Raw genomic sequence first — 27,441 nt, forward strand, 5'->3', positions numbered from 1 at the left:
TAAAGTGGAGTGTGGGATAAAGGATTCCATTCCTGCAAGAATAATTTCACTGACACAATCTGAGCAAACATTGACATCAGAAGTTTTGAAACAGTAATCTGACCAAGGAAAAGAAGAAAAGAAGTCTCGCAGGTCATCCCATTTTTCATTCTTGTAATGCCAAAACACGAGGTTGGGAATAGCCATGAGATAAAGGTTCCATTGGAGAAGAGACAATCACCAAGTTGTGATCTGAAGTGCCTAAAGGACCTCTCACTTCGACCGTGTACTTAGAAGGGTTGTTTGTGAGAAAAAGATCAAGTGTTTTGGCTGTATGTTTAGGATTGTCCGGTATTCTTCTAGGGAAATGAACAATCTGTGCAAGGTCATTAGTAATTGCAAAAGCCTCAACATCTCGATCTGCTGGGTAGGTGTGACTAGAAAATGGAAGCCAGCTGGAGTTGTGAACATTAAAATCACCAAGGAAAATTACCTCACTGTTAGGAAAGTTGGACTGGAGAAAGTCAAGTTGCAAGGAGAGGAAGTAAAAGAGCTCCATGTGATTAGTGGAGTTGGGAGAACGGTAGAGACAACAGATGAATTTGACACAATGAGGTAGAGAGATTTTAAGCCAGAGAAGATCAAAGAGAGGAGATTCCAAATTGCCAAGTCTCTGACAGGGAATATCAGAACGGACATATGCACAAGTACCACCTTTGAGGCGAAAGGAATCATACAGAGAATAATTTGGGCATCTGAGATGAGCAGATGAATCAACCGATAACTTAAATTCTGTCAGAAAAAGTACATGGGGTTTGGCAGACTATTTCCGCAGATAAGCTTGCTCTATTAGTTTGACAATTCATGGTGTATTGAATAGTAAGAAAAAGTGGGTGGGACATGCTGTATGAAGTAATGAAATTTCTGGATATGGCGTACACATAGTAAGAATATATATCCAGATCCTTGACATAACGTGGCATCGACAATGCTCCCCGCATACACACTACTCGGATTCCCTCCAGTCACTATCTGGCAGAGTAGAGGTAGCAAGATTATATACACTAGCTGATCCGGTAGCCTCCTAGAGAGTTACTAATAGGTTCGGTCCAGTGTACTAACTAGCGGCCGGCCTGCGAACACCTTTTTAGAGCTGTACCCTCGAAATGTAAGGAATATTGGATCTCGCCACGATGTTCATCATAACTTAAAGTCATCAATCATACTGCATGATGGAAGAGATAGGGAAAGGTTGACCGGAACTTAGCTCTAGAGACTAAACATGGGTTCCACCACTTCAGGCCTCCAATAAGCAAAGTGGTGGTATTTCACCAGTTGATGAGAGTCATCTACCACCTAGTACTGCCTGGTAACATAAAGGGGCGGAATTCCTCCATGTATTGTGAGCACCACACCTCGACCCCTGCTTCAGTTGGTTTACACCTGGATGGTCACCCACCATGTACTTATGCATGGAGGTTATACCCAGGAATACTAACAGTCCCGCCATCATGAAGGTGCAAGCAGAGGATTTGGCTGTCACAGACCATCCGAACTTCGCCGAAATTGGGTCAACTTGACTTGAGTGTTAACTGAATATCAGTTCAATCAGTGTTTTAGACTCCCCAGGTAGCAAGTACAGATTGTCTGGCATATCTGAGAGAATGTCTGTTACAACCTCAAGGAGCTTCCTCAAGTTGAGGAAGGATGGTTGCAGAATAGTTATGCAGAAGTTTACCTTTAGCTAGTGGGTAGTTGATTGTTGAAACGGGTTTCCATCTGTTGTGGAATTGGATGGTTTGAATAAATTCAAGGAAAAACTGGACAGATTCTTGGATGATATGGATGGGAGAATTGTGTAGTATTTTTTATTTTTTTGGCTAATGGTATATAAGCTTGCTTTCCTGCATCATTTGCCCCTACTAGTATTACCACTACTCCTAATTCTCTACTGAAGTTTTCAACAAAAGAAAATTATTGCTCCTTGGTACTTATATGACACAAATTCATAGTAAGACTACAAGATTCTCCTGTGGACTTTAAAATCTGAACTACTTCACCACATTGTGATGCTCATATTTACTTAACCTGTGATTCTTACTTAGTGCCACAGTTTATCGGATGATTTGTGGCTAACCATGACCATTTATTAAAATTCATCTGCTGATACAACATTCATCTGTTGGCTTCTTTGCTTACTGATAAATATCTACCAATGAATGTGAATGTTGAATACTTGATTTGGTTCCATCTATCTATGACTGTTCACTTCTTAGTTTGGTTACCAACTTACATTGACAATTTCCAAAATTCTGCGAGTTTTTATATATATATATATATATATAATTTTTTTTTTTTAATATCTTGCCCTTTTTTATGTATATATATATTTTTTCTTTCTATTTTATATATATACATTTTTTCCTTTCTTTTTTATATATATATTTTTTTATTTTATATAATTTTTTTTCTTTTCCTTTTTATTATATACATTTTTTCTTTCTTTTTATTATATATACTTTTTTTTTTGTCTTATCCTTGGTCTGGGTGGCTACTGGTGTGGGATTTTTGCTGGCACCAAGTGTAATAGCACCATCTTCAGTGGGTGTGGGATATTACCCATTAGGGCAGACAATGATTGTAGTGTCTGAGGCCCACCACTTTTCACACTTAGTGAAAAGTGGCCTACCTCCCCATGATATAGAGAGTCACTGGGCAGGCTTTCCAGGTGATCTTCCTGGTGACTAAATGCCCAGAAATTACTAAACAACACACACACTGCATAAACATAACATTACACACATTTCTGGCCTTTTACAGGGTCCTGTATTCACCACAGTGTACCAAGGCAGAGTTCAGCTGGCACTCTGGAGACACTGAACATAAATGTCTTATACATGTACATGTCTTACCCTGATTACTATCATTAATCACCCTACCAACCTTTGTATCATTTGCAAACTTAGCCATTAATCCTGACATATCTTCATCAGTATCATTAATAAATATAGAAAACAACAATAGGCCCCTGCACACAACCCTGTGGGACTCCATGTTCAGTAGATGGTGGAACAGATCGAAGAGATCATATCTACAACTGTATTGAAGATAAGAAAAGAGGATAAGGCAGAATAGGATACTAAATTGAAAACAAAATCAGAAGAAGAATAGAGCTTGCTTAAATGCCCGGAGTGAATTGGAAATGGTGTCCAGCATGCCCAGAAGTTAGAAACAGGAAATACTCATTTATTGTATATGCTTCTTGAAACCTGAAGGAAATGTTAGCTGCACAATCACTTTTGATATGAACTTTTTTTTTTTTCATTAACACCTTAAATGAATTTGAATTTGTTAATGGACATTTGCAAATACTTTGAAAATGAACTTTCATACAATAAGCTATTTTTATCCAGTAAACTAAATCTAATTGATGTGTATTATTCTAAGGAAACTGTTTCGCAGTGTGTTAGTATAATTTATGAATGAAGGAAATATAAATTTCACAAGCAATTTTTGTAATTCAGTATTTAAATGGAGGAATATTGTGATTTCCAGATGGAATGTACATTGTGCAGTTCATTGGAAAGAAAGTAAAATTTTTTTTTTTTTTATGAAAACCCCAAACATGAGAGGTATTAGAACCTATAGTACTTAGTAACGTGCTTAGGTTGGAGGTTGAGAAGACAAAACAAGATATTTGTTGACAGTAGACTTGAACTTCTGTAGACTAATTTTCAGGAAATACGTACGAAGGAAGGTTGTTCCAGAAAATAGCAGTTGAATGAATAAACGACGAAAATGAAAAGTTGGTTCTGTGAGTTTGAAGTTGGACAGTAAATGGAAGTTGGCTAGTGGTGGCACGTGTTCAGACTGTTTTGAAAGAGAGAGGTGGGAATTATAGAAGCCAATTCAGAAGAACAGTGCTCATGGAAGTATCTGTAGAAAAGGCATGCAGCAGAAACAGTACATCTATGAGACAGCGAGTGGAGAGACTCTGTTAGACAGGAATCATTAATTAATCTAAGTGCCCTCTTCTGAATGGAATCTAGAAGCCTGAGAGAGGTTTTGGGGGCACTGCCCCAGATGTGGGAACAATATTCCATGGGAGGATGGATTTGCGATTTGTACAGAGTGAACAGCTGTTTGGAAGAAAGGTAAGAAAGAAAGGTTTTCACTTTCACCGAGAGCGAAAGAGAAAACCAAGTTTTTTAGATGCAGAGGAAGCAATATTTGTAATGTGCTTGTGCCAAGAGAGATTAGAAGTCAGAGTAATCCCCAAAAGAGATATATCATTTTGCCTAGAAATTGGAGTGTCACCAAAGATAAGCATAGGAGCAGAAGAATCCTTTTTGTGAGATATAAGACAAGACTGAGTTTTAAAAGGATTGAAATCAACAGGTTGTCTTTGTCCCACTGGAGAATTACCTGGAGATCGGCATTTAATGAATTGGTAGCGGATAGTCGAGAAGTTGAAGATGATTGGAAAGGGCAAGTTTTCTCAAAATGGAAAGTGGAATGCAATGTACTATCATCTGCAAAACTATGGATAGGATTTCCAGTCAATGGAAGAAAGTCATTAATATACAAGAGGAAAAGAGTGGAGGAAAGAACTGAACCTTGGTGGACACCAGCATTAGTGGAAAAGTTGGAAGACAGAGAGCAATCTACCATCACCCTCAGTGAGCAATCAGAGAGAAAACTGGATAACCAATTACAAAAAGCAGTTGGCAAAGCATAAGATGGAAGCTTGTTTAGGAGACCTTTATGCCAAACAAGATTGAAAGCCTTTGAGATGTCAAAAGGAACCGCTTGTGTTTCCCCGATCTTTTCCATTGAATTTGTCCATAAGTGGGTAACATAAGAATATCACCAGTGGATCGACACTGACGGAATCCATACTGGTGATCATTGATCAGACAGAAGGTTTCTAGATAGTTTAAGAGTTGGAAGTTAATTAATTTCTCTATTACTTTAGAAAGAATAGAAATAATTGCAATGGGACGATAATTGGATGGGAGGGAATTGTCATCCTTTTTAGGAACTGGCTGGATATGAGCAAATTTCCAAGCAGAAGGAAAAACACCTTTGGAATAAGAAAGTGAAAAAAGGCGGCAAAGAACAGGAATAAGTTCAGGAGCACAGATTTCGAGAACAAGTGGAGAAATACCGACAGCACCTGGAGCTTTCTTAGCATCAAGATTCGTCAAAATCCTTCTGACCTCCTTTTGACAGAAGATCACAGGAGACATTGAATGGAGTGTGTTGGGGATGGTGGGAGGTGTTTTACCAAGATCATTAATACAGGAGTTGGAAGAAAAATGGGATGCTAGCATGTCAGGTTTATCCTTGGCCGAAGTGACAACAGAACCAACTGGTTCTGACAGAGGTGGGAGCAGAGATGGGCAAAAGTTGCAGCAAATAGCTTTGGCAAGAGACCAGAATGTTTGCTTACCATTAGGACAAGAAGCACATTTTCTACTCTTAGCCTGTTCAAAATCTAGTGTGGACTGATTAATAACTGCTTTACAATTGTTGCGAGCTTTGTTGTAGGCAGAAAATGAAACTGAAGATTTGGAAACAAGGCAATTACGATATGCAACGTTCTTCTCTTGAACAGCCTTACCTTAGCAGATTTATTGGAAAACCATGGTTTAGATAAAGGACGAGATTTTAAAGTAGAGTGTGGAACAAAGGATTCTATTTCTACAAGAATAATTTCACTGATACGATCTGAGCAAATGTTGACATCAGAAGTTTTTAAACAATAATCCAAGAAAAGAAAAGAAATCTCGCAGGTCATCCCAATTTGCATTCTTGTAATGCCAAACAATTCGAGGTTTGGAATAGCCATGAGATAAAGGCTCCATTGGAGAAGAGACAATCACCAAGTTGTTTTCTGAAGTGCCTAAAGGACCACTCACTTCAACCGTGTACTTAGAAGGGTTGTTTGTGAGAAAAAGATCAAGCGTGTTGGCTGCATGGTTAGGATTGTCCAGTATTCTTGTAGGTAAATGAACAATCTAAAATCTCATTAGTAATTACAAAATGCACGTTATGTGAAACCAGAAACTCTCGATTCTGTCGTGTGTGCTACCACAGTTTGCATAGACAGTGGTTCCTCCCCCTTTACGATACCACATTTTCAAAACCTGGTTGCATATTCATACTTGCATCCCAGTTTGCATGGGTGCCATGCTTCCATACTGAGGACAGATTTCTGTCTTTTGAAAATTTTTTTGTCCTGAAAATTTGAAATGGTTTTTAAAATAAATACAAAGAAATTCCTGTTTTTCTATTAATGAAAATTGGCAATTGGGCACTTGCTTTTCAGCAGTTATAATGCAAGATACTCTTGCCAGTTCTGAAATGTGTAACATTCATTAAATGTCAAAATAAAAAGAAATTGGCAGTGTATTTCAGTTGCAGCAGGCCTAAACGTGTTGCCGAGCTCAGTTTTGACACATGATGATGTCATGTAACATTGAATAGCTGCACCTGCACCAAATTGAATTCTGTAGTTTGGTGCATAATTCTTCTGGCAGGCTGCAAAATACGACTCCTGCAGAAAATTCAGAGAAGTGAGTGGCATCAGCTGGAGCCTTTTGTGTTTCTTTGAAAGCGGAGTTCTTATCTGTTATGAAAAGTTTGCATTTCTGTTAAGGATGTATTAGACGTGATGTGGAATTTACAAAATTCACCCTCGTTTAGCATTCATTCCTTTTCTTAATTCTTTTGCATGTATCAGTAGATATAAATGCTTTATGAAGTGAAAAATGGCAGCATTGAAATTTTTAAAGAATAACAGCCCAGTTGATGATGCATCTGTGAAAAATAAATTGCACTGGGAATGGTTACTTGAGAGCAATGTAAACAACCATCAGCATCATGGATGGTGTCAGTGTCAAGCAGCATGAATTCTGTTATTGTATTTTCACACACACACGTTCACATAAAAACACTTACGTTATGTTTTACGTTCACATATTAGGCGCCTCCGTAGCCAGGTGGGAAGGAGCAACAGTGCGTAGCACACGCTTCTTGATTAGACCGGGGTTCGAGCCAATCACAACCAAATAAGGAGGATGTGGAAAGGTCAGGGAATGACCACCGCATATTCCCAGAGCAATATGGCCTTAGTTGCTAATGCTCCTAAAAACCAAACATAAAATCTATTATGAAAGTAATGCCGAAAAGGCCCTATCAAAACATAGCAAGGATTATATCCATCAAAAAAATCTACTTGCCCAGAGTGTCATGAAAATGTTATCTGGAGTGAATCCAGTAATCATAAAGCCATCTTTATTTGATAAAATAGTAGATCAAAAAGCAATTGTTGCTTGCTTTTTAGAAGAAAACAGTGTGCCATTTATGTTAACCCCAAGGCTGATTGGCCTTGGCTGCTGAGTAGCTAAAGACAGATTAGCTCTGTCTAAACTTGAAATGGAGAGAACAAACGCTACTTACATCGCAACTTGTGGCATGGCTAAATGTATGAAAGAAAATTTAGTTAACAAATTAAAGTGTAATTTTTTTTCTATGAACTTTGATGAAGCTAATCAAGTGAGAGATAAGATGGTGAATGTTATGGTAAGAGTCTTTGATGAACAGCAGAATATGGTACTGGAATTTAGGTATCAGAAAAGAGAATCTTTCAACAGGAAAAAATATTTGTGCAAAAATAATTGATCTCTCAAAAGAAAATGGACTTGAATTCACTCAAGTTATCAGTTGCCTTTTTTATGTTAAAAACGTTTTTACTGGCATTATTCCAAAAATTTTTTAACGAAAAGCTGTCATGCAAAAAGCGTTACAAAAATTTATTCCAGTTTAATTTATCTTCTACTGGAGCAAATTAAATGAAATTTTGCACGGAGCTTAGCTCTACTAGAGGAAAAACTTTCAGACCTCTGAAAATTGCAGTAATTTTTCTAGGATAGCGGAAAATATGAACATGTGATCAAAGAAATTTTCTCACATAATAAACAGGATAATGTGGACATATAGCATGTTGGAAAGCTAAGGAATTTCGAAACAGAAATATTAAGGTTTTAAGATACAAAAAAACTTTGGGAAAGTGGAAAATGTGTTAATTTGAAAATGCATCTGGTTTCAAGTCACCTAATGTTTTCAGATAGAATGTAATTTTTTATTTACAATTAAACTCTGAGGTTGGAAAGCAGTTCTGCACATTTATGAAAACATTCTTCAACTTGGACATGTCATCAGATCTTTTGATAAATACTACACATAATGGAATAACTATAGATTGTGTATTTAGTCATGAACTAAAATCTCTTCAATGTAAAAATTATATATCCTACTTTAGTCATCACAGACTAATACTTTCAGTAACTGATATGTAATTATTATTAATAAAATAAAAACATTGTTATATTATAATCCATGAATTTTATTAATATCTGAAAATTAAAATGTTTTTAATGCCTGCTGATGACTCTTAAATGTAAAGCACATTAAATATGCTAGCGGCAGGACATATTATGTACCTGGTACAGAATTTTTTATATTTTTATTGATATATAAAATAGGTATGAAAGTTTGCAAAAATGGAGTTGTAACTCTCATTATAAATAAAAATGTAAATCTTTTAAACATAGATGGAGATGGTTCACAAATTACATAATTCAGCCAGACTTTTCTTTAATTACTTCAACACAGTTATTGAAAACTTTGCAACCGACATATTCTGTGACATAAATGAGTTACCCAAAGCTAAGTAGTTGTTTTCTGAATTATAAAATATGTTAATTCAAAGTTAAATGGCATGTGTTCAGACCAATAGAAAATAGGTTTGTGCAAATGCTTGTGATATTATATTAGTTTTTTGACTGAAGAGGAGCAATATAAATACAAAGAACTAGTTAATTCTTTGTATGATAAATGTGATGCATCAAAAGAGCAAATAGTCTACTTCAGAGCCACCTACAAAAGCAGAAAAGTTCAGCTTCAAATAAAAAGTGAAAGGATGCAATTTTTGTATTGTCATTTAACCCTTATAAGAAATATGTTTACTTCAATGCTTATAAAGATATCTTGCCTCATTTTAATAAATTAGCAAAAATCCTTCAAAGAGCACATAATGTAATGTCCTTGGTGCACTCTGAAATTTTACAGGGTGATTTTACTAAAACATTTTTGTCATACTTCTTAAAATCTGAATTTTTACCAAAAGAAGTTGGTATCAGTGGCTTAAAAAATTTCAGATTGTGAAAAGCAGTATTGTGATTAATATCTGAATGTTGGTAGTTTTGCATATAAAGATTTATCTGAGGCCAAGAAAGAAAAGAAAAAATGGGTGATCCAATTGTATAAGTCACTTTGAAAAGCACATGAAGAAACAAGTGAATATCTTTTCAAAACTTTACCTTTAAATAACATGCATTTAATATATTTATCTGCACTGGACCCAAAAGCCACGAATGAGAGTAGTTGTAACAGCATTTGTCAGGCTATCTGAACTTTTGACAAATGTATTTCCTGTAGAAATTTCAGGAAATATCTTGGAAGAAGTACAAATATATGTAACAGATCTAGCAGAAAATGAAATCAAAAGCTAAATATAATGTGGGTAAAACCTCTAGAATTGATTTTAACTGGTGGTCTCATTTATTTAAATAAAGGAAAACGATACTGCCAAATATGAACTGATATCTACTTTATCAAAAGCTTTGTTGATTACATTTTCCAACCCTCATGTTGAAGGCTCATTTAGCATCATGGATGATATTATTACAGTTGATAGAACATCTTTAAATGTCAAATTATGAGGGTACAAGCATATTAAGTATTATCTACACAATCAAAAAATTAAAAGCACAGAAATAAAGCTGAATTATAAGATGAGGAAATCAATTCATGAAGCATGCAGAAGATATCAAGCACTTTTAGAAAAAAGGTATGATTCTAAGTTCAGATTCTGTTAAAATAAATAATTGTACCATTTCTCTTTCAGAGAAATGGGAGGATACTTTTAGTTCATTCAAACCAATGATGTTGTTTTATAGAAACATAGTTTAGAAACAGTGGAAAGTAAGACAAGTAAAAATATAAAAATCTGTGCCAGATCAGGAAATTCCAATGAAGCGAAATCTGTAAAAGAAGACTTAAGCAAAAGAAACTGTAAAATTAGATCATGGGAAAATAAGATTTTTCCAGAATAAAAAAAGCCATTTAATGTTATTTTTAAAAGCAGACTTAGCTATTGTTGTATTGATTTGTTTTCCACAACATTCAACTGATTTCAAGAGAATTTTTGTGATACTTTTCTGTTTTATCTTCTGATGGTAGTCTTATCCAAAGTTAGATTTTTCAAGCACTAATATATTGTATTGTAATATTTTGTTTAAATCAGTGCAATTACTGTGATATATTTTATTTAAAAATCATCATTGGAGCCACAGGTTTTGTTTTTCTGTGATATTTTCTTTTATCTCATAAAAAGAAATATGTTATTGCGAAACAAATTGTAAAATAAATTCTATGTAAAGAAAGTTAAATTTACTTTTCTGCTTTACATATTCTGATTTTTTTCAAACAATTCTATTGAAATAAATACATTGCTGATTATATTTTTAACTGAAATGAAATTCTAATGGCTAAACTTACTCCATATTGCTTTTGAGAAGGAGTGAATTTTTTCATTCAATCAAGTGCTGTTGATGATGATGATGGCAAAAATTGGTTGGATATTTTTCAGTCTTGGTGACCTGTACAGTTTGTAGTATATTTAGTGGTTGTAATTTAGACTCTGGAATCATCAGCAACACTGCTGTTGGTATTCCTACCCACAATTTGAATTTTGGGCAGGGGCTGACATGATGATTGACAGATCTTCCCAGTAATGAGCACTTACTGCTAATTGGCTGCAGAATGTCTCTTTAGTGGCATTGTGATCATCAGATCTGTCCCCTGGATGTTGGCCAGTGAAACAATATTGACATTCTGGGTACTATATGTAATATATTGCTTCCCTCTGCTTAAGACTGGTAAGCTTAGGCAGAGGAGGCAATATATTGTATTATCTTTGGTGGTCTTAAATTTACCCAGGATATTTTTAAGTTTTTTGCTAAGGACCTACCCAGGATATTTTAAGTTTTTTGCTAAGGACCTATACATGTTCTATGTGATGTGCACAAAGAACTCACAGTAGAATTACTTATTTAGCAATGATTCTGGATTCCATATTGAATATTATCAGACACAGTCAGGAAAGATTTGGCAGCTGTTATTAACTGTACAGCTAGTACTGTAGTTATAACCCCTGTCTGGCATCTTCCCTTTACTGTAAGTCATCTCACACCACACTGACTGAACACCCATCTGAACTAGATATGACCTCTTGGAAATTCTAGGTGCTTTCATGCATTCTTATAAAAACATCCCTCCTCCAACCATCTCTCTCTCTCTCTCTCTCTCTCTCTACCACATTGTATTCACTGTAGTGAAATTCTTCATCTCCTGTCTTCTCTAAATGGTACCATATCTATGTTAATCCTATTATATGAGCATTGGTTGACGTAATCAGAAGTTCAAATTCATTTAATTTATTCACAATACTCATGGCATTGCTATATAGACAAAGTAATTTTATATATTTTTTTTTTTTACAATAAATCCCTTAAACTTGTACATTTTCCCCTCGTTGCTTGTGATTGCTGATTTTTGCACATATTTTAGTGTTTCCTCTGCATAAAGAAATTAGAGATTGCACACAAGTATTCTCAAGGAGGCTGCAAATATATTTTTTGTCCGTGCCATTAACCTGAATAACTCCTACAATACCCCTAACCACTCAAATTAGTACGCTTTCTATTTGATCAATTAGCCTCATCAGTGGCTTTAGCAAAAACTTGCATTACCCCTATTCAAATAGTAAAAGGTAACTTTGAACTATAACAAATTATCTCTAGTCATGCTTGCCATTTTAATAATTCCTTATAGTTATATAAGTTAGTGCATTAGCATCATTTCTGTACACAGTAAACCAACCGAAGTCATGCAGTAGTATCATTACATAACATCTCATGTTGTGAATTCCTTCACGAGTTGCCTATCCTATTATACTTTGAATAAGTAACACTTCCCCAGTAGAGAAGAAGAGAATAGTCTTCTCTACTGGGAAAGAGAATACTATTGTCTACCACCCGAGTAGAGAAGACAATAGTCTTCTCTACTAGGGTGGTATGCTGTGCTGCTGCTGCTACATTATCGACCTGCTATGGGCATCAACCATGCATGGCTGTTGGCTGATTGTTTGACTGCTGGCTTTAGCAAAAACTTGCATTACCCCTATTCAAATAGTAAAAGGTAACTTTGAACTATAACAAATTATCTCTAGTCATGCTTGCCATTTTAATAATTCCTTATAGTTATATAAGTTAGTGCATTAGCATCATTTCTGTACACAGTAAACCAACCGAAGTCGTGCAGTAGTATCATTACATAACATCTCATGTTGTGAATTCCTTCACGAGTTGCCTATCCTATTATACTTTGAATAAGTAACACTTCCCCAGTAGAGAAGAAGAGAATAGTCTTCTCTACTGGGAAAGAGAATACTATTGTCTACCACCCGAGTAGAGAAGACAATAGTCTTCTCTACTAGGGTGGTATGCTGTGCTGCTGCTGCTACATTATCGACCTGCTATGGGCATCAACCATGCATGGCTGTTGGCTGATTGTTTGACTGCTGTTGAGCCAGTCGCGGTAGACTTGTGACACCACAGAATGGGAGCACTTAACCATGTTGGCTATTTTCAAGACTTCACATCTTGCCCCCAAAATTATTTCACATTCAATGTCAGAAAGATCTTGATGCCAACCCATTCTTTCTCTCAGACACTCAGCTGATGCCCTGTGTAGGAACTACAATCTTATATTGGGCATTCCTGACTTTAAGCCTTCACCAGCATCATAGACCATTCCATTCCATTTGCATTAGCGATACCTCATTACACAATGAGGTATCGCTAATGCAAAGCCATTAGCGATAATGGGGTATAAAATACAGATAACTGTCACAAAAACATCAACCATTCAACTACTGCCAAAATATTGAATATAGAGAGAAAAATCAGTATTTTTCCCCTCTATGTAGAATTTAAACAATGAAATATGTAAAAAGATGCAGTTAAATGTCCTTGAGGTTGTCACAGATATTCTCTCAGATATGCCAGATAAGCTGTACTTGTTACCTGGGAGTCTAAAATGCTGATGGAACTGATATTCGGGTGACACTCAAGTCAAGTGGACCCAATTTCGGCAAAGTCCGGACGGTCTGTGACAGCCAAATCCTCTGCTTGCACCTTCACGATGGTGGGACTGTTAGTAATCCAGGGTATAACCTCCATGCACAAGTACATGGTGGGTGACCACCCAAGTGTGAACCAAAGTAAGCAGGGGTTGAGGTGTGGCGCCCACACCACATGGAGGAATGCCGCCCCTCTATGTTACCAGGCAGTACTAGGTGGTAGATGACTCTCATCAACCAGTGAAATACCAACACTTTGCTTATTGGAGGCTTGAAGGGGTGGAACTCATGTTTAGTCTCTAGAGCTAAGGTCCGGCCAACCATTTCCCATCTCTTCCATCATGCAGTGATTGATGACTTTTAAGGTTAAGATGAATGTCGTCGCGAGATCCAATATTCCTTACATTTCGAGGGTACAGCTCTAAAACGGTGTTCGCAGGCCGGCCGCTAAATAGTACACCGGACCAAACCTATTGGTAACTCTCTAGGAGGCTTCCGGATCAGCTAGTGAATAATCTTGCTACCTCTACTCTGCCAGATAGTGACTGGAGGGAATCCGAGTAGTGTGTATGCGGGGAGCATTGTCGAGGCCACGTTATATCAAGGATCTGGGTATATTCTTACCACATGTACGCCATATCCAAAAATTTCATTACTTCATACAGCATGTCTCACCCACTTTTTCTTACTATTGAATACACCATGAATTGTCAGACTAATAGAGCAAGCTTATCTGCGAAAAGATCTAAACCTCCCAAGGACTTCCTAATTCATTTCACAAATATACGTGGTCTCAATTCTAATCTCAACGATGTCCATTTCCACTTGCAGTCTTCCAAACCCCATGTACTTTTTCTGACAGAATCTCATTTATCGGTTGATTTCAACTACTGCTCATCTCAGATGTCCAAATTATTCGCTGTATGATTCCTTTCGCCTCAAAGGTGGTACTTGTGCATATGTCCGTTCTGATATTCCCTGTCAGAGACTTGGCAATTTGGAATCTCCTCTATTTGATCTTCTCTGGCTTAAAATTTCTCTACCTCATTGTGTCAAATTCATCTGTTGTCTCTACCGTTCTCCCAACTCCACTAATCACTTGGAGCTCTTTGACTTCCTCTCTTTGAAACTTGACTTTCTCCAGTCCAACTTTCCTAACAGTGAGGTAATTTTCCTTGGTGATTTTAATGTTCACAACTCCAGCTGGCTTCCGTTTTCTAGTCACACCGACCCAGCAGGTCGAGATGCTGAGGCTTTTGCAATTACTAATGACCTAGCACAAATTGTTCATTTACCTACAAGAATACCGGACAATCCTAATTATACAGCCAATACGCTTGATCTTTTTCTCACAAACAACCCTTCTATGTACAAGGTCGAAGTGAGAGGTCCTTTAGGCACTTCAGATCACAAATTGGTGATTGTCTCTTCTCCAATGGAACCTTTATCTCATGGCTATTCCCAACCTCGTGTTGTTTGGCATTACAAGAATGCAAAATGGGATGACCTGCGAGATTTCTTTTCTTCTTTTCCTTGGTCGGATTACTGTTTCAAAACTTCTGATGTCAACGTTTGCTCAGATCGTGTCAGTGAAATTATTCTTGCAGGAATGGAATCCTGCAAGAATAATTTCAAGAATAGTTTTCCCACACTCCACTTTAAAATCTCGTCCTTTATCTAAACCTTGGTTTTCCAATAAATATGCTAAGGCTGTCCAAGAGAAGAATGTTGCAAATCGTAATTGGCTTGTTTCTAATTCTTCAGTTTCATTTTCTGCCTACACCAAAGCTCGCAACAATTGTAAAGCAGTTATTAATCAGTCCAAACTAGAGTTTGAACAGGCTAAGAGTAGAAAACTTGCTTCTTGCCCTAATGGTAGCCGAGCATTCTGGTCTCTTGCCAAAGCTATTGGCCGCAACTTTTTTCCCATCTCTGCTTCCACCTCTGTCCAAACCAGATGGTTCTGTTGTCACTTCAGCCAAGGATAAAGCAGACCTGCTAGCATCCCATTTTTCTTCTAGCTCATGTATTAATGATCTTGGTAAAACACCTCCCACCATTCCTAACACGCTCCATTCAATGCCTCCTGTGGTCTTCCGTCAAAAGGATATCAGAAGGATTTTGATGAATCTTGATTCTAAGAAAGCTCCAGGTCCTGATGGTATTTCTCCACTAGTTCTCAAAACCTGTGCTCCTGAACTTACTCCTATTCTTTGCCGCCCTTTTTCACTTTCTTATTCCAAAGGTGTTTTTCCTTCTGCTTGGAAATTTGCTCATATCCAGCCAGTTCCTAAAAAGGGTGAAAAATCCCTCCCATCCAATTATCATCCCATTGCAATTACTTCTACTCTTTCTAAAGTAATGGAGAAATCAATTAACCGCCAACTCTTAAACTACCTAGAGACCTTCCGTCTGATCAACGATCGCCAGTATGGATTCCGTCAGTGTCGATCCACTGGTGATAATCTGGCTTATGTTACCCATTTATGGACTAATTCAATGGAAAGGTTTGGTGAAACACAAGTAGTTGCTCTTGACATCTCAAAGGCTTTTGATCGTGTTTGGCATAAAGGTCTTCTAAACAAGCTTCCATCTTATGGTTTGCGAACTGTTTTTAGTAATTGGTTATCCAGTTTTCTCTCTGATCGCTCACCGAGGGTGATGGTAGATGGCTCTCTGTCTTCTAACTTCTCCACTAATGCTGGTGTCCCCCAAGGTTCAGTCCTTTCCCCCACTCTTTTCCTCTTGTATATCAATGACTTTCTTCCATTGACTGGAAATCCTATCCATAGTTTTGCCGATGATAGCACATTGCATTCAACTTTCCATTTTGAGAAACCTTGTCCTGCTCAATCAGCTTCAACTTCTCGAAAATCTGCTGCCAATTCCTTAAATGCCAATCTTCAGGTAATTCTCCAGTGGGGGCAAAGACAACTTAGTTGATTTCAACTCTTCTAAAACTCAGTCTTGTCTTATATCTCGCAAAAAGGATTCTTCTGCTCCTATGCTTATCTTTAGTGACACTCCGATTTCTAGGTAAAATGATATATCTCTTTTGGGGATTACCTTTACTTCTAATCTCTCTTGGCACAAGCACATTACAAATATTGCTTCCTCTGCATCTAAAAAACTTGGTTGTCTCTTTCACTCTCGGCGTTATTTTTCTTCCAAACAGCTGCTCACTCTGTATAAATCGCAAATCCGTCCTGCCATGGAATATTGTTCCCACATCTGGGGTGGTGCCCCCAAAACCTCTCTCAGGCTTCTTGATTCCATTCAGAAGAGGGCAGTTAGGTTAATTAATGATTCATCTGTAACAGAGTCTCTCCACTCACTTTCTCATAGACGCACTGTTTCTGCTGCATGCCTCTTCTACAGATACTTCCATGGGCACTGTTCTTCTGAATTGGCTTCTGTAATTCCCGCTGTCTCTTTCAAAACAGTCCGAACACGTGCCGCCACCAGCCAACATCCATTTACTGTCCAACTTCAAACCCACAGAACCAACTTTTCATCTTCCTCATTTATTCATTCAACTGTCATTTTCTGGAACAATCTTCCTTCATACGTATTTCCGGAAAATTACAATCTACAGAAATTCAAGTCCAATGTCAATAAATATCTTCTTTCGTCTTTTCAACCTCCAACCCAAGCATGGTACTAAGTACTATAGGTTCTAATATCTCTCGTGTTTGGGGTTCACATAAAAAAAAAAAAAAAAAAAAAAAAAAGAATTCCTCCTTTAAAAAAATAAATTTCTTCTGCTAACTAGGGCAGGCCATGCTCATGTTAATGATTTCATTTAAAACAAAATCCATCAAACTCTAAAAATAAGGGATGCATCTTGTTATTTAGAAATAACAATTAAAATTAAGGATGCATAACTAAAAATAAGGGATGCATCTTGTTATTTAGAAAAGGCATTATTAACTTTTAAAGAAAGCTTACATCTCACAATTTGCATGCTTATTAAAAAAAAGCTACGGTGTTGTATTCCTGCAGTACTAATTATTAACTATCAAGATATTAAAAGAAAAAATTTTTTTTTTTTAAATTAAAATATATGTAAAATTATTAACTTGGATTTTTAACTAATAATTAACCAAGCATAAAAGATCTTTTTTACTGTTATTAATTTTAATTTAAAAGTTATTTTTTAACTTTTAAGTTAAAAGTTAAAAAATAACTTTTTTTTTTACCCCTCCACAGAGAGTTAATTGGATTAAAAGGAATATTTCTGTCACAGATCTATATCAAGAGTTGATGCTGAATTTAGTTTCTGCACATACATATTATTTACGACCTGTATTGTCACAACTGCTGAATCTTTTTCTTACAGGTAACATAATTTTGTTTTTACAATGTTTATATCTAATAAAAAAAAATTGAGAAAATTTTTATTTTTATAGGTAATATTAGAGAATGTTTTTTGTTAGTGTTATCACTGGTTTTTACAGCACTAAAACTAAATATTGCATTAGTTGAGGCATATGATTCAAGAAAGCAAGCTTATACAGCATCAGCCAAAAAAAAAAAAAAAAAAAACCTTCCCATTTCACCCATCTGGTCACTCCAAATGTTTGTCTAGTTCAGCCTTAAATTTATTTAAGCTATCAACTTCCACAACAGATGGAAGTCTGTTCCAGCAATCAACTACCTACTGGCTAAAGGCAAACTTCCGCACATCCATTCTACAACTGTTTCTGCTTAATTTGAATCTATGCCCCCTCAGGTTCTTAATCTGAGCAAGCGGAAGTATCCCATCAGCATTGAGCCTGCTCAAACCATTCAAGGCCTTATATACCTCGATCAGATCACCTCGCAGGTACCTAGTCTCCAGATGCTGCAACTTGCAGAACTTAAGCCTTCATAAGTGCACCCCCTTGTTCCTCTCACCAATCTTGTTGCCCTTCTCTACTTGTTCTAGCAACTCTATGTCCTTCCTAAAATGAGGCCTCTAGACTGGTATACAGTACTCAAGGTATGGCCAACCATTGCCTTATACAAAGCGATAATCACCTCCTTGTCTCTGCTAGCAAAATTCCTATATATCTTTAACAAAACTCCACGACCTGCTCTGGCAGCCCACCCGCACTGCTCGGAGAACTTCATATCTGACTGCACATATACTGCAGAGGAGATAAGATTGTATCAGCAAGCACGTAGTGACCTTTCATTAGTATCTTTTTAAAATTCTTTTAAATATTTGTAAAACATAGCATATTGTTAAAACTAACCAATTTTTATTTCCTGTGTTAATTTTGAATCTTTTCATATTTCAATATACAGAATGTTTTATTTTTAAAACTATCTTGGAACTATTTTGAAATTGTTAATTCTGACCATTGCAGTTACATTGCAGTACACTTAAAATTGTACCCATAACAGGGTACAATTTTAAGAATTTAGTTTGAAAATTTTATTTTGAATGAATCAGAGTAGAAAAGCAATTGCACAGAGAGTAATCCTAGTATTTTTATATAATCTGAAAATGCCCAAGGTACAATTAGCAGATTTGCCAACTTTTGGAAATCAGAAAATGGAACTCGGTTCAATTTTGGACAGAAGGAAATTGAAAATCACAAAAAAGTTTCTTAGAATGCATGTAAAAAGAATATAGTGTAAGTGAGGCCTCATTGCCAGATTTCATTAATTACATGAGTGAGAAATTTAAAAACAATAGGAAAGAAAATTTAATTGCTGCTACTTGCCTGTAATATCTAAAGTTGATAAAATTAAACATTTCAAGAAATTGGTTAATGTCAGTAAAAATTACTGATGACTCATTCAACTTGCTGACAAACGAAATAAATATTTTGCATCTGCATTCATGCACGAAGAAGTTTTTAGGGATGAGAACACCAGAGGCACACCAAGTTATAACTGGGAGTGAAATGATTTTGTTATAGTTGAGAATAAAGTGGAAGAGAAATTGCCGAAGCTAAAAATAAATAAGGCATCTTTGGCTGACAGGATCTGTTGAGTTATATTAAAAGAACAGCAAAGCAGGTAAGCAAACCCTTGGCTGTAATTATGAGAGCATTCTTCAATTCACAGGAGTGAATTGAAGTGAATTTCCTATAGTTTGGAGGTGTGCAATTGTGTCTCCTATTAACAAAGTGGAGGGTTGGGCAATGTGAGTAATAATAGACCTATTAGCTTTACTTCTGTACCAGGGAATATAATAGAGTCAGTGGTTACAGATATATTACAGTATCATTTGAACAGGAATTGAATTACAGAAATCACAGCATGAGTTTGTTAACAAGAGGGGGGGGGTTATCCTGTCTAACCAATCTGTTTAGCTATTTTACTATGTTACTATGACACAGTAACAAAGGGAACTGGATGCAAATAATAATTTTGACATCATATATTTTTTCAGTTTGTTGTTTAATACTTAGGGAACTAATTCTAACTGCAGTAATCCACTTGAAGGGAAAAAAAGAAAAGTGTAGTAGTATTCTTTTTCTGTTATTTCTTTTCTCTTATTCGCTTATAAGAGATTCTTCATATGATGTCACATGAGAAATCTAGGCGCCTCCGTAGCCAGGTAGGCAGGAGCAGCAGTGCGTAGCACACGCTTCTTGATTAGACCGGGGTTTGAGCCGGTGATCACCAAATACAGAGGATGCAGAAAGGTCAGGGAATGACCACTGCATTATCTCCAGATCAATATGGCCTTAGTTGATAATGCTCCTAAAAACCAAATGACACACATGAGAAATCTCCTACATCCGTCAGGAGGATGGGCCAGTATTCAACATGCCAACTGCAAATAGCAAGTTTAAATTTCCAGTACATAGACGGGCTAATAGAAATTAAAAGTAAAAATGAGATTGGCTAATAGAGACATGCATGCTCCATCAGAATAAGGTTGGAATCACAGGTTTGTTCCCATGTCAGAACTGAAGCACTGATGCTGTGACACCAATAAAATTGTCCATAAGGTTTGTAGCTCTTTTTTTTTTTTTTTTTTTTTTGTCTGTTCCTAATGGGACTGAAAATTCATTTTCAGTTTGTTGTGTTAATTGAGCAATTTTCAGTCAAATGGAAAAATTCATATGTGAAGAAAATGAATTTATTTAAAATACAAGTGTGTTCAAGCGGGGGAAAAAAAAATAAACTTGATTATACAAATTCTATTTTTTTTATTTATTTACTTTTTAGTGATGCCTTAAATATTCTAAAAAAAATGTGATTCTAATCATTTGTTTTTGCAAAATGATCAACATGTATTTTAAAAAAAAACATGGTTACCCTATAAATTTTGTTAATTTTCTTTCTTTGTTTGCTTTTTACTTTCTCTTTAATTTTGATTATTCTATTTGTTGCTATTCTCTTTTAGTTCTGGATTTATCCTCTTGTACCATTGGTCAAATGTTGTTCCTGAAGCTAAAAGTAAAAAAGACATCTTTCTTTGGCTGACAGGATCTGCGCTCATATTAGTTCAAAAACACGAAACCAACTTTTTAGATAAACTGCCTCTGATTAGAAATTGGGTTTGTATTACTACTTAAAAATTTTTATCAGAGGCTCAAAGGAACACTCCACACAAAGTAATAAAAGTTAAAAGCTAGGTTTCCTCTTTTATCAATGAAACCCTCTGACACCTAATTTGTAATCACTTTACCAGTGCTTACAAGTGCACGAAGCTTTTCAAAATTTGGAGTGAAATATGGCCATAACACATGCAGAAACGATAGCTCAAATGGCAGGATTGAAGTGCACCTGACTTTCATTCATAAAACAACTCCAATCAAAGTTAAAATTACTGCTTGGATATATTTTAATGACAGCTTGGAAATATTTTAATGACATACAGGAACAAATGTTAAAACATAGATAGCCTCTTAATGCAGTTGATAAAAATTAGACAGATACATCAGTATGCTGCCACCAATGTGGGTTATAGAAAAGGCCATAACAGTGTGGAAGGGAACTAGTTCTAACTGCAGGAATTTGCACAATAAGTTTTAGCAACATACTACCAGGAGTTTTTGAGGGCAACATGCCCATAGCAGATGCAGAAGGACAGACAGAGCTCCAGTGGTAGATAAAATCCATGTTTTGCAAACTTATTTTGCTTTTTTTGAGTTTACTGTTTGTTAAAATGATATCTTAGTGTGCCACAATATGCATTAGTAAATTCTTAGTCTAGTGTATATAATAGTGTGATTCACATCCTTAAAGGCTGAGAATTGCACTATGTCTATTATTATATTAATAATTTGTTTGACAAAGTAGTATTGAACATGAGCGAGAAACTGAATCGGCTTTGTGGTTTAATCTCTTATTTAAATAGCAACTAATTTACATGCACAAAAAAAAAAAAAAAAAAAAATCTGGTTCATTCCACACAATCAAGGTAAAATTTCACAACTGTCACTGAATGTCATTTTTACAACTATCCACACACTGGTCTCTTCCTTCTATATATGCTGTAAAGTATTAAACTAGTTCATCAGTCCACACAAGTGCTCTTATGGCCATCTTATGCAGCTGTAATTGCATTGTTACAAAGTTTATAGAATGAGCAATAGGGCTAGAAAAGAGTAGCTACCTTGATTTTCATCGATTATAAGCATTAAACAGCAATAAAATCCCAAAATATGGATGCTCTCCTTTTAGAGAGTATGTACAATTATATGTAATGTACAACACAGCAGTTGTTTTACATTCAGCTCTTATACACTAAGTTGCATGACTATTATATTGGAAGAAACAAAACTCAGCAGTCTTTGTTATTACAGTGTACACCTTAAGAAGTGCACTGTAATAACAAAGATTACTGAGTTTTGTTCCTGCCAATATAATAGTCATGAAACTCAGTGCTATACATAAAAAAAAAAAACAAAAAAACCCCACTTTTTCTTTTTTTTAATCTTTCTCATATTCATTATCATACTCTCTCAAATTGAGCATGTACATTCAATGACTAACAATACAACACATGGTTTCCCTGCACAGGTGGTACTGCATTGGGAAACCATGTATATTAGAATTAGCAAGGACACATGATGCAAGAAAGCAAGCTTATATAGCATCAGCCAAAAAAAAAAAAAAAAACACACACACCCTTCACATTTCACCCATATACTCGCTCCAAATGTTTGTCTAGTTCTGAATCTGTTTAAGTTATCAACTTCTACAATGACAGATGGAAGTTTGTTCCAGAAGTCAACCACCCACTAGCCCAAGGCAAACTTACGCACATCTATCCTACAACTGTCTTTCCTCAATTTGAATTTATGCTCTCTCAGGTGATTATTCTGAGCAAGAGGAAGAATTCCATCAACATTGAGCATATTCAAACCATTCAGGGCTTTATACACCTCAATCAGATCACCTCGCAGGTGCCTATTCTCCAGACACTGTAATTTTTAAAACTTAAACCTTTCTTCGTAAGAGCAACCCTTTGTTCCATTCACTAATCTTGTTGCCCTTCTCTGTACTCGTTCCAACAGCTCTACATCCTTAAAATGAGGCCTCCAGACCTGTATATAGTACTCAAGGTGTGGCGTGACCGCTGCCTTATACAAGGGGATAATCACCTTCTTATCCCTGCTAGAAAAATTCCTGTATATCATTGACAAGACGCCATGAGCTACTCTTGCAGACCGTTCTGCACTGCTCAGAAAACTTCATATCTGCTTGCACAGTTACCCCCAGATCATTCTCTACAACTGTCAGTGTAGTACCACACAGTTGATATGTTGCTCTGGGGTTGCTATTTCCCATATGTAGTACTTTACATTTGTCAATGTAAAACTTCAGTCGCCACCTCTCAGCCCATCTACTCTACTTTTCTAGATCCTGTTGCAGCACCATACTGTCATTAGTGTCATTAACAACTTTGCCGACCTTCATATCGCCAGTAAACTTGGACATTAAGCCTGATATACCATCATCAGTATCATTAATGAATACAGAAAACAACAATGGACCCAACATTGAACCCTGGGGGACTCCACTAATAACATTAGTCCACAAAGGCAGTGTTAATTGATTATCACACTCTCTCTGTCTTCTCCCGCTCAACCATCCCTTTATCCATAGCAGCAATTTGCCTCCAATGCCACACTGCTCCAATTCTGCATCATGGGGGGGGGGAGATCAGTGCTTCCCCTCAGCAATATCAACTAAATGGATTATATGGGCACCTGTTACATGAATGCTCCTTAACTCCATACAAAATTCTTGGGAAAAAATATAAATGCAAAATTGAAAGGTGCTATTTACTGTATAATAATATTTCATGCAGTACAGCAGCAGCAAATTTTTATTTGAATTTCATTCAGTTCAATTATAACTTCATTCAGTGTCATTAATAGTGATATTTGTGAGTCGTCAGCAGTCTTTTTGAATTTGACAAGCTATTGACAAGTCATGGAATCCAGTTCAAATTTCGAAATTCATCATAGTTATTTCAAATAATCCATACCAAAATGCATTTAAAACCCTATATACAAAGGGTACTAGGAAAGTTTTGCAATACAGCTTTATTTATTTAATTTTTTCAAAGTAATTTCCTCTACATTCAATACACCTCTCAATCCTCCGAAACCAATCTTTAAACCAGTTCTGCCAAGTTTCGCTAGGGAGTAAAGCACACTCGTTGTCCCAAGCCCGTAGAAGGTCCTCATCACTGGAAAACCGCCTCCCTTTTAGCTTCATTTTCACATGCGGGAACAGTGCAAAGTCACAGGGAGCAAGGTCTGGACTGTAGGGAGGGTGCTCGAGAAGTTTCAGTCCTGTCGTGGTCAAATATTCGGTGCAGGCTTTGGCGCGGTGAGCTGCAGCATTATCGTGATGGAGGTACCAGGTGTCCATTCTTGACTTTGGCCGCAGGTTCTTCATAGATCCAATGACTTTAGGCAGGCATTGTTCAGTATACCACTTAGCTGTGACTGTCTTCTGCGTGTCCAAAACGACACGTTCCACAATTCCACTCGATTTGAAAAATACAGCTATCATTTTCTTCTTTACAGATCGGGATTTTCTGACAATTACGGCTGTGTCGTCATCATCAAAGACCCAAACTTTGTTTTGAGCCTTGGTCGGCAGATCGTAATAGTACAGCCAAGTCTCGTCACCTGTCACGATGTTGTTCACATACCGAGATTGTCCCTTATCAAAATTTTTTAACATCTCCCGTCACCAGGTCACACGTCGTGTCATCTGCTCTTCAGTCAGTTGATGCGGCACCCAGAGAGAACAAAGTTTCTTCACGTGCAAATGATCTTGCAGAATCGAACGAATTGCTGGTGCATTTAGGCCCAAAGTATCCTCTATCTGTTGGTAGGTCACTCGCCTGTTTTCGTCAAGCATTTTCCTCACAGCAGTAACGTTTTCCTCCGTAACTGACGTTCGTGGCCTTCCCGGCCTCTCAGAATCCTCCAGAGTGAAATTTCCCCTTTGGAATTCTCTATACCACCTGAATATCGTTGTATGATGTGGACAATCATCATCTAGTGCAAGAGTCATTTCTTCTAAGCACTGGTCTATGGTTAAACCACGGACGAAATTATACCGCAAAACTGTCCTTATGTCATTTCGTGACCACGATGCCATCGCAAGCACTTTACACTCTCACTACTAATGAATAACTGAGCCCATCGACTTGCCGCGGCGGCTACTATGCACGTATGAACATGTCTCAACATGCAGCAACAAGCAGCTTCCTGTGATTCATTGTTGCGTCATATTGCAAAACTTTCCTAGTACCCTTTGTACAGTAAAATCTCATTAATATAAACTAGGTTTATACAAAGTACTCGTTTATATGAAGCACATACCATTCTCCTGCAAAAGGATAGGCTTTTCTATGTAAATATATTCATTTGTTACAAATTTCGGTTAATATGTATTACAAAATTCTCTTTCACCCCGTGAGAAATAAATATTGTCATTTTGTATGTTTAATACAAATCTTGCAGAGCGATCTGATTATTGTCCCCAGCCACCTGGCTCCCTACTTCCCAAAGGATGGCACTGACTTGTTAGAAACTAGTTTTGTGTAAACAAAAGCAGTTTATGGTAGCTACGTCAAGTGCACTCTGAAAAACATCTTTCTGAAGGATGAGTTGTTAAATTAACAAAAGAATAAAAAGTTTTTCTAAGTTGTTTACATGCACTCCCTCGCTCTCCTTGGGAATAAGGTCAGTTGCCATTGTTACCCCAGTTCAAAGAGTCTTTTGCTATCGTATACAGCAGGGGTCGGCAAACTACAGCCCGCGGGCCAAATCTAACCCGCCCCCTCTTTTAAATCCGGCCCACGGGTTAATATTGTTTTTTACATGAAAAAAATTAAAAATAAATCAAATTACGCGCTGCAATAGCTGATAGTCGAATTGAGAATAATGATTGCACGTGGCACTACTGGCGTCGCATATTCGCATTCTGTCATCTACCGTAGAACAAGTGTTGCCAGCATTTCTCTCAGTTTTGCTTTAGCGGCGCATTTGGTATTGTCTGTCACGGCGCTCTGCGATCTTTTTTTTCCCTTTTATTTATTACCCACCGTTTCCATGTCACTCTCAAGACCAAATACGAAGAGAAAAGTGTACTTCGAATGTTGTGCTTTTAAAGCTGAATGGAGTGTGAATTATTTTGTCATAGAAATAAATGACAAAGTATTGTGTTTATTATGTAATGACACAATAGCTGTGCAAAAAGAGTACAATATACGTCGTCATTACCAAAGTAAGCACACGGCACAATATTCAAAACTCACAGAAAATCAATGGAAGCTAAAATTGGAAAGTTTAAAACGTAATGCATCATAACGCAATTTATTTGTTAAAATAAAAAATGATAATGAAGCAATAACTAAAGTAAGCTTACAAATAGCTCATTTATTAGCTAAGAAAGGGAAACCATTTACCGATGGTGAATTAATTAAATCATGTTTGCTTGTGGCAGCCGATGAAATGTGTCCAGATTGTTTGTTTGTTTGTTATTTGGTTTTTAGGAGCATTAGCAACTAAGGCCATATTGCTCCGTGAATATGCGGTGGTCATTCCCAGACCTTTCCGCATCCTCCGTATTTGGTGGTGACGGGCTCGAACCCCGGTCTAATCAAGAAGCGTGTGCTACGCACTGCTGCTCCTTCCCACCTGGCTACGGAGGCGCCTCTAAATGTGTCCAGAGAAAATGGATTTGTTTCGATCTGTCAGTCTTATGGCGAGAACAAGTTGTTAGAAGAGTTGAGGACATTGGGAGCCACATCAAGAGTCAATTAAAAGACAAGGCAAAAAATTTCAAGTGGTTTTCGTTGGCTCTTGATGAGTCTACAGACATTACTGATACTGCCCAATTGTTGCTGTTTATTCGAGGAGTCAATACTGAGTTTGAGGTTACTGAAGAATTAGCTTCTATGAATAGTCTGTATGGAACAACTACAGGCGAAGATATCTTCAAGGAAGTCGAGAAAATGCTAACACAGTAGAATTGGCAATGGAATCAGTTAAAATGTGTCACAACTAATGGTGGTAAAAATATGTTTGGAACAGGGAAAGGATTAGTTGGACAAATTTTTAAGGCTTGTGAAGAAGCTAAATGTACAAAACCTCTGGTAATTCATTGTATTATTCACCAGCAGGCTCTTTGTGGGAAACACCTCAATCTGTCATGTGTTATTGAACCAGTTGTGTCAGCGGTTAACTTTATTCGCTCTCGTGGACTTAACCATCTTCAGTTTCGTGATTTTTTATTAGAGATTGAAGCCGAATATCCTGATTTGCCCTACCATACAGCAGTTCGATGGCTCAGCAGTGGAAAAGTTTTATTGAGATTTTTTGAACTCAGAGAAGCAATAGAAATTTTTCTAAATGAGAAAAACTGCCCACAACCACTATTATCTAACAATGAATGGCTATGTTTTTTTTTGTAGTTGTTGGCGCATAGGCTTCTGTGGCTATAATGCACCTCCCAAAGTTTTTGCAGTACTTTGATCCAAGCCCGAGGCGGGAATCGAACCCGCGACCTTTGGGTTTCCAGGTAGGCACTTTACCCACCTGGCTAGCCCGGTCGGCATGAATGACTGGCTATGGAAATTAGCATTTGCCACAGACATTGTGGGATATCTTAACGAATTCAACTTAAAATTACAAGGGAAAACAGTGCTCATATGTGAAACGTATTCTATCGTAAAGTCATATTGTCAAAAATTTGCATTGTTTGAAACACAA

At 36.8% G+C, this 27,441-nt stretch overlaps 1 protein-coding gene across 4 annotated transcripts in view; it reads left to right on the top strand.

Moving 5' to 3' along the window:
* Tif-IA (RNA polymerase I-specific transcription initiation factor RRN3 homolog Tif-IA) overlaps positions 1 to 27,441 on the top strand; it is a 282,972-nt gene that overhangs the window by 42,205 nt on the left and 213,326 nt on the right. For all 4 annotated transcript variants that reach the window (XM_090377082.1, XM_090377081.1, XM_090377084.1 and 1 more), the window contains exon 4: positions 17,459 to 17,588. In XM_090377082.1, the coding sequence (XP_090233208.1) occupies positions 17,459 to 17,588 (130 nt within the window). The remainder of the gene's footprint in view (positions 1 to 17,458; positions 17,589 to 27,441) is intronic.

Source organism: Mastigoproctus giganteus, chromosome 7 (genome assembly GCF_048544385.1).
Source record: "Mastigoproctus giganteus isolate SK-2022 chromosome 7, ASM4854438v1, whole genome shotgun sequence".
NCBI classification, from domain to species: domain Eukaryota; kingdom Metazoa; phylum Arthropoda; class Arachnida; order Uropygi; family Thelyphonidae; genus Mastigoproctus; species Mastigoproctus giganteus.